Raw genomic sequence first — 12633 nt, 5'->3', positions numbered from 1 at the left:
CTATAATTTTTTTTTCTTGAATGCAGCATTGAATTAGTTCTGACAGTCAATGACAAAATGCATTTCATGTCAGCATTACTGAGCCCATGCAGAAGCGTTGGTTCTTGTTTAAACACTCATTTTCTGCACCTTTAATAGACAATGTAATTTGTTGACAGATATTTAAAGCTGTATACTACCAGAGAGCTCACCTTTTTTTAAAGGTTTTATTTATTTATTTGAAATGCAGAGTTACAGAGGCAGAGGCAGAGACAGAGACAGAGAGAGGTCTTCCATCCGCTGGTTCACTCTCCAAAGGGCTACAATGGCTAGAGCTGAACTGATCAGAAGCCAGGAGTTTCTTCCAGGTCTCCCACATGGGTGCAGGGACCCTAGGACTTGGGCCATCTTCCACTGCTTTCCCAGGCCATAGCAGAGAGCTGAATCGGAAATGGAACAGCCAGGACTCAAACTGGTGCCCATATGGGATGCCGGCGCTGCAGGAGGTGGCTTTACCCACTATGCCACAGTGCTGGCCCTGAGAGTTCACATTTTATTGCCTTTTAAAATGTTAACTTGTTATCCAGGATTACCTTCTGATACAATCAAAATGCCAACTGTTACGCAGGTAACAGCAAAGCACTGTTACTCATATTTTGACTACTGCCAAAGACCTTTCACATTAATGGCTCACAGACTTGTGACATTGTTTTATATGCCCTCATCGTAGCGTTTGTGCCTACAACTTGAAAACAAAGATAATGAAGTCAGATTTTAATCCTGGATATCATGAAAATATAGAAATTTGCTATTAAACATGTGCGTCATTACACTGGTCATGTACACACATCATTTTTAATGGATAGTCATCCACTGCTACAGTCCAATGGAACAGGATGGCTCCAAAACTATTGCAAAGACTTTGAGGCAGTTTTTAATCTCTCTCTCTCTCTCCCTCTCCTCCTCCTCTTGTGCTCACTGTCTCTCTCTCATTCACGCACACACACAAATTATGAAGAAGCTCTAGAATGATATATACATGTGTACAAATATTTTGAAGAAGTATTGGTTTTCTCTACCCATAAAAATCATGTTCTCAAGTCCATCTACCTTGCAAGACTGAGTAAAGATAAGAAAGTGTACCACCTAAAATATCTAAGTGCTGAGTATTAGGAGTTAGTAGGTGATTAATAAATTATAGTGATCATTATTATCCTAATCTGACATTTTAATGAAGGAGGCAGGAAATCCGAGATTAGGAAGACTTTAAATGTACTACTCTGGATTTCGTCTTGGGAATTAAAGAATTTAGTTCCAAACAAGCTTTATACGAATAGGCAAGTCCTTGAATTCCATTGCAAATAGAGTGACCATAGTAAAATAAAAAGGACTGGTAGAAATCTACTCAAAGTTCCCCTCTCAATAAGAAAAATACCATATTTCTCAGGATGAGGAAACACTATGGAAGTTCAAGTGACTTGCTCTCCCTAATGTTACGATACAATGTAGAATACCAGGAAACTGTAAAAACTGCAGTTTTGTGATCAGTTTTCCTAAGACGTTATTTTGGCACATCTACAGGTCTGATTCTGAGCACATTTGACAGGCATCAATGTTCAGTTAGTTCATAAGAGAGCTCTAAGAATTCCGCTCGTGGCAGATTGAAAAGTGCAGGAAAGTAGGAGTTTACTTAGAGGTCAGAAGATTTGTTCATAGGCAGAGTATTGTAAAGTAGTAATATCTCAGAAAACCTGGATCAGATAGTGAGCACCTCATTCAGTTGGTTTCGGTTAATATTTCCTAATTAATTTATGGTTCTTAATTAATGACATTCGTCCTGCCAGTCATACTGACTGTTGAATGATAAGGGAAAGGCAAATCGTGTTTAGGTGCACACAGTCTACGCATATGCAATTGTTGGTTCCCATGTGAGTGTTACCACATTGCATTATGGGCCCTATTAGTGGTGCGAGATAAAGTTGTGATATTTGGAACATTAATATATGTTCTCTCATTCATACTTGTAGTTTGGAAAAATTATATTTAACCAGTATTTCATACTTATTTACAGAATAAATATAAAGTAGTATTTTAAATGTAGTTTGGGTTTTTTGAAAAAAAAAAAAAAGTGAGCCAGTGGAAAATAGCAATGATAGATATGAGTTGCTAATATGACAAATAGTCAGTGTCCAACCAACTGAAGTTTGAGAAACATGCTATATGGTGGTTTGATTCAACAACATATTTTATAGATGGATTATCCAGTGAACTTGCACTTCTGTGGTACAGTCCACAGCAGGCCTGGAGAAAGTCATCTATACTTCATGATAGAACTAAGGGCATCAGGGAAATGTGGAGAAATAGCAGCTCTGGATCCATGCACATTTGTCAAAGCCCTACAGACAAGGGGCACGTGGGTCCTGTAGCCTGGTCTCCTGGGCCTCGGTCCTCCTCCCGGCCTGTCCAGGGCCACGAGCTTGTGCCCTGACAGTTACGTGAGGGGCAGGAAGGCTGCTTTATTCCGAGAAGCTCTTCAGAGGGAACACTTTTATCCTTTCAGATAAGTCCAGGTTGGAAAAAAAAAAAAAAAACAACCTTCAAATGGAGAAAATACTGTAATATTGAATAAATGCCATTTTTAATCCTATCATTTCTTTCAGCATTAGAGGTAGGAGAAAACGAAGAAATTTAAATCTCACCAGCCTGCTATTACTGCACATGTTTCTTTCCTGGTGATGGCAGCCTTAAAGTAATCCCCAGAGTTTTACATATTCCACTTAGTCCCATGGGTGGTCAGATTCCCCCACTTGTTGCCTTTGGGGACCCACACATTAGTCATTATGGGAGTGTCACAGAGTATTTATAGGTGCCCAGCAAATGTGATCAAGTTTCCAGAGAGTGACTCTTGGAATACCGGGGATTTTGAACAAGGAAGAGAGGAAGAGCAACACAAAGCTACATGTGTGTTACAGTAACCTACATGGTCTCAGTGATCCTGGTGGGACAGCCGGCCTTCCAGAGGACCGAATCACTCCTGGAGCACACACAGCGTTCAGACGTTACGCTCCACGATCCTTGTCATCTTCTTCCTGAAATGACAAGCAGAAGATACTTGGTTGACCTTACCTAGAAGAGAGCAGTTCACGTCAAGAACGGTCACATCATTGTACTATTTCCTCCTTTTGTAAGTTGAAATTGCAAGGAGAAAAATGCCAACCCTCCTCTCCCCCTGCAGGTGAGGACTGGTCTCACTCACAAAGCCTTGGAATGCCTCAACATTGGTGATTAGTTAACCTGCCCAAAAATTCCAGCAATGTGCTAAGCAGGGGACAGAGCCAGGAAGGTGTGAATGTCCCTGGGCGGTCCCAAGAGAAAACGGAAAAGCTTAAGGGAATAATCCTGTGGAAAGCCACTGTCGGCCTTGACGTGAAGAAGCCAGAGAGTCATTGAGAAGAATTCTGAATCACAAATGCACCTTGCAGTGTGACCAGGGGAGGAGCTGCCGGCTGGATTGTAATTCGCTGCCAGAGCCTCTGGGGCATGCCTTACTACATTAATTTTCCAAGTTGTTTGGGTGGGTCAGCTGCACTCCAACATCCTGCCTACAAACGCTAAACAAACAGCAAGCTCACGTCAGACAGGAGAGCCAACGCACTAGCTCCGGTTATTTAAGGCATCAGAATGCTTAAATTCTTTTCACTTGATAATTCACATCCAACATGATTGAGGTTGACACACCCAAAGGAATACATATCCTCTATGCAAATGCCCAGAGGGAGAGGCCCCGTGGTCCTGTTTCCCTTCCATTGGGAACAATCCGATTCAGCTTGCATTGTAGCTACTGTCCCAATTTTTATTTCAGATGTAGGAAGTGGGCAGGTATTGGTGTTCAAAATAATAAGGGACGCTAGCATATCAAGTTTCATCCCATAGCAAACCCAAAGGCTTTGTTTATAAAGCGCGTGACATGTGCACATCATTTTCAGAAGACAGGAAGCTGAGAAAACGTGCGAGGGTACAGCCTGAGTGCCTGTAGCCACTTGCCCTGCCATCAAACACTGGATTTTTCAGTCTAAATATTGTAGCACCGCCTAATGCATTGATGCCTGCTGCTTTTTCAGAGGGAGTTTAGATCTCTGTAAGCAAACTTTCAAGCCCAGTGCTTTATTAAATCCGAGCAAGATGAACAGCTGTAAGTACTGAAGTTCTTCAACTTTGCTGCCAGAGACACGCTTCAGTTTGGTGCTTTGAGAAAACGACGATTTAAAAAACAGAAAAACCACCCCATGCCCAGGGGTGCGTTTCCCGCGAAGGTGCTCGTGGAGGCTGACCCTGCTTTTTCTAGAGGAGGAAATGGTCCTGTGAGTGTAGGGAGGTCCCCAGCGGGCTTGACGGATTTACACCGCGGGACTCCCTCGCTTTGTAAGTTTCCGCAGTTGGCTAGGCTGGCCGGGCGCTGGGATTTTTTTTTTTCCTTTCCCCTTTCTCACTTCCCTACCATGTTTTTGAACTGCTTTCCTACCGACGTCATTGAGCCCTTGAGGAATAGTTTCTCCCCGGTGAGATCGAATGATAGTTTCTCATTCACAAAGGCGTGGAGTCCAAATTCGAAGCAGGGGGGACCCCGGAAATCACAACTCCCAGGTAAATCGGCTCTCCCAGCCCCAGGAGGGGGACGCTTGGCTCCGGCGCCGGCTCAGTGCTTGGCTCCATGGACACGACTGTTTCCTTGTGGTCGCCCTGAAATGAAACTTCCTTGACAGACCGGGTTGCAGGACCTCCGGGTCATTTTCTTTCTCTTTCTCTCTACCTGAGTCCTCCCAGCCGCGGAAACCTTTGAACCTATTATTATGGAATTGCAAAAAAAAGAGATCAAGAGACTCTTTCCCCCGCGCTGGCTTCCCTTGTGACCTAGATGAAGAATAGGTTGAAAATGCGGTTCCTCCCTTGGCAATGCAAGACAGAAAAGAAACTGTCACTTCCGAACAGCCGGGACGGAGTGCACTCGGCGTGCGAGAGGAACGCACTCCAGCGGCTCCGAGCCTTGCCTGCGAGCTGGACCGGGGCGCGGGAGGTGGACTCCAGGACAAGTGGACCTCTGAATGCGGCAGCCTTCCTTGGAAATGGACTAGATTTCACTTCGTCTTTGCAGAAAAGCAGCTGAGATGTATTAATCAGAACACTTGAATGTTTCTTTCTTCGGTTTTCTTTTTTTATGATTATTTTTAAATTTTGTTTTTCCAAAATGAGCATTGTAATGAAGCCCAGATCCAGGTCTACAAGTTCGCTAAGGACCACAGAGGCAACTGGGTAAAGTGCTTTTCTCTCGTGCTTCTCTCTCCCTTTCCCTCTTAAGGCTGACATTGAACTTCGTTCAGGGTTTAGTAATTGCTGATGAGGTGTGTGATGGCAAGGCTTTGTGAGAAAGAGCTCACTGGTTCTTTCATTCTCTATTTTGTTCCAAATCGAGTCCACTCTAGCCAAGGGGGTGCTCATGGTTTTTTAACCCCCTGTAGACTGTAGCAATTTATCGGTTGATCAATTTTAAAGGAAGAAAGAAACTTGCCAGTTTATTGGGAATTTTGAAACTGTCAACTTGTCATTTTCCTCCATCTGGTTTAGTTGCTTTTTTTGTTTTGTTTTTTTTGGTTTTTGTTGTTTTTTCCTTGCTGCCAACAGGCTGGAAGTTCATATTCTCTCTGTCTTTAGAAGCAAAAGCTTGAGCTTTTAGCACAGATATGTTGGGAATTAATAATGGCGTGTATCTCATCATCCACTTGCAACCAACTTGTCTTTAACTTTGGGGCTAAATATATATCAATATATATGCTTGTCATTCAGTCATCTTTTATGTTTTATTAGTAATATTACAGAATAATCATATTTGGGGGTCATTTGAATGCTTTGACTCTGGTGAAAGTTATGTTCATTTCCACTTAATCTAATATTTATTCCACTCTTTGCCAGTGCTGGTGAGATAGGCCCCTAAGCATATGGCCCTTAAGGAAAATTTCCCAACAAGTAACTCTTCTGTGTGGAACAGCTATTTAGAGAATAGGGGTAAGGCCATGTCGGAGGTTAATCCTATTTTGTTTATCTTAGTGACTGACTGTAAATAAATACCTAAGGTCACCTCTTTGAAATGGAAATAATTGTGTTCCAGATAGGAGAAATACAAGCAAGGATTGCAGGCAGGTGGTTGGGGACAGGATGGAAGCGAAATGTGTGATGTCTTATTTTGGGCAGATTACGCTGATGGATTATTGTTTGCTGTTATTATGCTAATGTTTTAGAGTGGATTAGAAGAACTGCCTGTTGGGTTGTAGTTCTGTGAGTTTTAATAAGTTAAAGATGGCAACTTTGTCTCATGTTACTTGTTACATCTCAAACCATAAAATAATACGAGCAATAATGCCTCGAGTGTATTTAAAGACAAATTTGCATCTACAAATTCATTTGAAAGGTTCTTTCTTGATAAACCGAAAATACTGGAAAATACTTAGCATCTCTTTGTGAATTTTTGTAGCTAATATAAATTTCTGGCTTGGGTTATCCAAATTCATAAAGTAAGTGAATTTTACTAATTTCTGATTTATATACTGTCTATATGAAAAGAAAATTCTATACACAAGTAGTTCTATCTCCCTTTATTTTTTGTCTAAAAAAAAGATTTATTTTCAGATTCAGGGCTCAGTTGTCAATAGTACATTTTGCTGGTCAAGAAAGATAGATGGCTTTTATACCCGTGAGGCTTCCATAGCCTATTTTTATCCATACTATTACTATTTATTACTTTGAATTATCTGAGATGTTTATTTATATAGGGCCACAATTAAAAAATATTGAATTGTAATAAACCTATTGTTCCATTTAACTATGACTCTTCTGCATAGTGTTACAGTCTGAACGATTTTTGTATAAGACATAAATGTCTCTTGATTCCTGAGTTTAGAGAAATGTCTACAGTTATTCATCTTACGTTGGACTTAATAACCTAGAGGCCTGGATGTTTCACTGTAGCTTCCAAATAATTTGGCCTGAGGTTCTATTAGGCTGTGATTATAGTTTTACCATCTCATTTTCCTTCTTTTATCATTCAAATATTATTCACATATATGTATGTGGTTTCATTCATGTATGGTAAGACCCAGAGAGATTATTCAATAACCATAATAAAGAAAAGCTGGTCTCTGTCCCTGTGCCTCTGCACAGAGAGGCCTGGGGCTTGGAGACTCATTGGGTGGGATAAGTGCTTCTCCCCACCAGTGCTCCCTTGCTGACTTCTCAGTGCCCCAGCCCCTGCAGCCCCCATGCTTTTTCAGACACGAAAGCCTACTGCATCTCCTTTCATGGTTGACTGCCCATGACGAGACCTGCTGGTTTCCCATTTATTCTCTTTTCAATTTCTTGTTTTTCATTCTGACCTGCTCTTGGGGATCCATCTTTTGACTTTGCCTTCTTAATGCTGTTATATAAATCTGTTTTCTGTTCCATTGACCTGCTTTCCCCAAATCTCTACTTTCCCATGGGATGCCCCAAAGCCAAACACTACCTTCGGAAGTTGGTTTTCTGCCTTCTGCAAGGATCCAATATTTACCTTTTCTTGATTCTCTCCAACACCTAGCAAGCCATACTACCTTGTTCTTTACAGCTTTAATAGGATTCCTACAAGATAGTTACATTTTAAAAGGAACTTCATGACAAATTTATGATGGTATTTTATACCATTCCTCTTATTTCACCTACATAAAAGGCCAGCCTTACTTGTAATTAGAATTTTATGAATTTCAAAAAGAAATAATCTTGAAAAAAATGTTTTCTTATAACATAGGTGTTGCAGATTTAGAATTTAGATAAAAGTATATATACTGTTTCTTTTATTCATTATTTACTGAATATCAACTGTAAGTAAGTTCTAACTGAACTTGTCTATCTATTCTTAAGGATGCCTTTAAAAAATTTACATGAATGAAACTGAGAAAACTATATGTATGTTTTTGTGCTCACAAAGTTAATTAAAAGTAGCAAAGTTTTTTGATTGAGACATAGCTTTCCTTTCTATTTATATTTTTAGTGACAATCTTCTACCTTCAAATTCTATTTAAGAAAGTAATATTTCCATAAATATTTGTATTTTACATCTCTTTCAGGTATAATATTACCTTCCATATTCCTTTTTTATCTCTTTACCATTTTAAAGTTTATAAACATATTCCAGGCATACTTCTTATTGTTTAATTAAGATTTATGTGATTTAGTTTAACTAGAAAATTATTAGCCTTTGAAATATAAGTGTAAAGAAAACTTTGGCCAATAAAATCAAACTTTTCATTTCCTACTGTCAGAACATTCGGCATGTAAGATTTGCTGGTTATATTTAAGATCATTTATTGTGGAATCTGGGGGAAAAAATGCGACACTCCAAAATATGACTGTGATTTTTTTCCTAAAGTAAATTTTGAAATTGATTATTGAATAGATAGAGTGGTAGTTAAGGTTTCAGATATAGAAAAAAGTCTGGAGGACTCTACTGCAGGCCGTTGGTAGGAGTTACCTTTTAGAAGTGAAAATGGTAGCATTGAAATTAGGGGAGACTTTCCCTGTCTCTTTCCTTCTTTACTGTATTTTTATATCAAATGAGCATTTTCATCAAGAAAAATATTGTAAATGAAAGCTTAAATTATTAAAAATGTATGTGCTATGTCATTTGCTAGTTCATCACTATATATGTAAATATCTATATCTATCTGTATCTATCTATCTATATATGTATCCATTAAAGAATAATTTGCTCATTTTCCAAACTATCATGAATAACCATTTTAACACAACACAATTTTCTGAATTAGCTTGCAATTCAAACCAAGAAATTATTTCCTTTTTTATTATTATTATTGTTAAATCTTTCCTCCTAAGGTTGTGAACATCTAGGCTGGGTAAACACTGTACTTTGGCCTCACGATCATAGCTGAAAGCATTTCTTGGGCTAGGATGACTAGTTCTACAGCGGAAAGTAAAAAAGATGTAGCAACGTTGATTAACATGTTGGAGGGGAAATTACCCATAACTGCATTAGCCCATCCTCAGTTACTCTCATTTTCTTTTCTCTCTCTTTTTTTTTTTTTTGACAGGCAGAGTGGACAGTGAGAGAGAGAGAGACAGAGAGAAAGGTCTTCCTTTGCCGTTGGTTCACCCTCCAATGGCCGCCGCGGCCAGCGTGCCGCGCTGATCCAAAGGCAGGAGCCAGGTGCTTCTCCTGGTCTCCCATGGAGTGCAGGGCCCAAGCACTTGGGCCATCCTCCACTGCACTCCCTGGCCACAGCAGAGAGCTGGCCTGGAAGAGGGGCAACCGGGACAGAACCCAGCGCCCCGACCGGGACTAGAACCCGGTGTACCGGCGCCACAAGGCGGAGGATTAGCCTAGTGAGCCACAGCGCCGGCTCTCATTTTCAACTGAAAGTATCTTAAATAGCTGTTTATGCTATTTTTGAACTCTTCTTCTTCATTGAAGATATCAGCGTTTAGATATAGTTTTTCTATTGCTCTTACGATATCATTTCTACCTTTCACTTTTTTGAGTATATTTTATGAATGAGAACTCTATAGAGAATTTTACATGTAACATATTATTTAGTTCATATAACAATTTTGAGAAAAGTCTTGCTAATCCAAATTTTAAAGTTGGTGAGATGAGTGTAGCAACTGACAAGGAAGGCTGGGGTTCAAGTCTGTACACTCTAAAGACAATACTGTTTTTACTTCGGCATGACAGCTCCCTCTACTGCCTGTATAATTAACATTTTTAAAAAGATTTATTATAATTATCATTTTTAATTATTGTACATTGTCCACCTGCTGAAGACAGCTAAAGACACTGCATGGTCTGTGAAGTTGAGGCTGATGCTGGGTGTGTGAAATGACTCAAAGACTCTTGCAGGAAGTGGCATTTGGCCTGGTGGCTAAGAAGCCACTTGGGAAGTCTGCATCCCTTACTGGAGTGCCTGGGTTTGAGGCCTGGCTCTGTTCTAATTTCAGCTTTGGGCTGATGGGATCTTAGGAGGCATCAAGTAATGCTGCATACTTGGATTCCAGCCACCCATGTGGGAGACACAGTGCAAGTCCCTGGCTTCTATATTCAGTTTGGCCCAGCCCAGCTGTTGCAGGCTTTGGGAAGTGAACTAGTGGATGGGAGGTCCTCTCTTTCTCTCTCTCTCTTTCAGCCTTTAGACTATATATTCTCTACTTGTTGAAAGTAATTTCATCTGTTCCCTATACTAGAGAATAAAGAGCAAAAGCTTCGTCAGGGCACCTCAGTTTTGAATGGAGTCTATTAGCCTAGTCCCTCTATGGTTACCTGTAAAATAACAGCTGAGCTCAATTGGTGAACTTAAAATATATTTTCAGTGGAACACTTTTTACACATGAAATGTAATGTGGAGCCAATGTAAATATGTATGTAAATATGAAAGATAAACGTATACGTATATTTGATATGGAGGTATAATTTTTTTAGGACATAAATGTGCTTGAGATGTATCAACATAGAAAAACAAAAAAACAGCTACTGGAGTTGCATGTTTGTCCACATCCCAAACTCAGTCCCTGTCCTTGCAATAACTACAAAGAGCACTAGGGTTCCAAGGAATATTGTGTGAAAACTGCCAGCTGGTAACTGCTGATCATTTATAGTTCTGCTCCCTGTTGTGTTGCCTTACCACCAGAGAGTCGTCCAGGTTTTCCGTATCCCTGTATCAGCTGGGATCAACTTGCAGGAAACCGGGAAAGTTCAAATTCCTCTGTCTGAAAACATCGTGAAGTTATGGGACATTTCTCATTGCTGAGAAATCATATATAATGATAATTGTTAAGATATGTTAATTTTATTTCACATCTTATGTTTTACCAATTTATAGTAGCTCTTTCTGGAGTGAGGAAACCATTAAATATATGCACAGCTAACTAGTCGGGAATTCAACATAGTGGTGGGTAAAGAAATGCTGACCTGACATTGAGTTCTTCAGAAGAAAGGTGCTCTGTGGTCTGGAGGTTTCCAAGTGAGATTCTCCACCCTTGTCTTCTGTTACGTCACTGGTGAATAAAGTTCCCTGGGAATAGTGCCTCATGCAGTACATTCCTGTGTGACATTGCACTCTGTGTAAGACTCTACATGGATGAAGCTGACTGTGCTTATGTTTGGAGCTGTACTGAGTCCTAACAGAACTCTGTTCTTTTCCTCCCCCACTGATTGGAGCGTATCATGATTTTGACCCTCCCTCTAAAACTTGACTTTCATTAAAGAGAAAGGAATAACTCGCTTATTAGTCTCTCTGTCAATCACATTAATCATGTATTCTGTTTGTATTGAATCACTTTCTAAATGGAATCATGGGTATCAGAATGCTTAATCATGGGTCTACCCAACTGTTACTAGCTGGAGAAATGTAGATTCTAAGATGAAGCTGAAGAGAAAGAACGTTAATGATATCTTCAAGTTTTTCACTTTCCTTAAAGAAAGATGCCTGGGGAATAACTCCAAATATTCTGAATAACACTTATAGTAAACATATTGAATCGGCAAAGTTTACATAAAGGTAAACACAGTAGCAAGTGTTTGGCTTGGTGGTTCAGACACTGATTGGGGTGCCCATATCACATATCGGGAAACCTGAGATGGAGTCCAATTCCAGCTTCCTGCTAACGTACACCCTGGGAGGCGGAAGGTAATGACTCAAGTGGTTAAGTCCCTCCTACTTATAATAAGAGAGATCCTGATTGGTTTCCTGGCTTCCAGCTTCAGTGTGGCACAGGCCTGGCCATTGCAGGCATTTGAGGAGGGAACTAGTGGATAGGAGCTCTCTGTCTCTTTTTCTTTCTCCGTTTCTGTGCCTCTCAAATAAACAAGAGATAAATAAAGCTTAACATTTTTCAAAAAGGTAAGAGTAGGATCCAGAGGATATCACTGGTGACGAAGATAGTCACAAAGCTGCATCAAAAGTTAACACTGATTTTCCTGGGAGTCGATCCAGAGATGATCTGCTTTCTTTGGAGGTAACTTGGGGGTTGATAGAATTTTAGTAAATGAACATTAGAAGTAAGGTGCACTTTTACCAAAAGCACCAACTCTGATGATCACGGCTTGCAGGGAGGGCTGGGGCACCATAGGAACACAAAAACAGTGAGTCTGGCTCAGATATTATGAAGCAGACTACGTAGAGATCACTAATGAGAGGCTGTGACGTGATCCATATCAGATTTCCTAGTTGTGAGCTCAAGTTTGGCCTCAGCTAGGAAATACCTCAAAAGAATGAAGAATAATGAGAATCCCAGAACCTACAATGGGAGAAATATAAACTGTCAGTATTTCTTATCCACCCTCAGCCTTCCAAGGAGGTTGATGGATGAGGATGTGAATCAGAGAAGCTAAAACAGAATGCAAATTAGAAAAACACAAGGGAATGTTTTCAAAGAAAGATCTAGGGAACTGTGACCAAAAGTGGGGGAAAGCCAGAGAGAGACCAATATGGAAGAACCCCATCCCATTTTAAAGTAGGCATCTGGTCGTCTAATGTCCTATGTTATTTAATCACACTGCTAACCCCTGGGCAAAAACTGCCATTAATGAACTTGAAAGTAGTAAATATTCTCCCCCCACCC

At 40.2% G+C, this 12633-nt stretch overlaps 1 protein-coding gene across 19 annotated transcripts in view; it reads left to right on the top strand.

The window, feature by feature from the left end:
• Positions 1 to 12633, top strand: part of PDE4D (phosphodiesterase 4D) — a 1654385-nt gene that overhangs the window by 1345379 nt on the left and 296373 nt on the right. The window contains exon 1 of one of the 19 annotated variants that reach the window (XM_008262247.4): positions 3964 to 5289. The exons of the other annotated variants lie outside the window; for them this stretch is intronic. Within the exon in view, the coding sequence (XP_008260469.1) occupies positions 5195 to 5289 (95 nt within the window). The 5' untranslated portion in view covers positions 3964 to 5194. Of the gene's footprint in view, positions 1 to 3963; positions 5290 to 12633 lie in introns of those variants that run through there. 19 annotated transcript variants of the gene reach the window in all.

This window comes from Oryctolagus cuniculus, chromosome 14, assembly GCF_964237555.1.
Source record: "Oryctolagus cuniculus chromosome 14, mOryCun1.1, whole genome shotgun sequence".
In the NCBI taxonomy this organism is placed as follows: domain Eukaryota; kingdom Metazoa; phylum Chordata; class Mammalia; order Lagomorpha; family Leporidae; genus Oryctolagus; species Oryctolagus cuniculus.
This window is presented reverse-complemented; position numbering and strand designations above follow the sequence as displayed.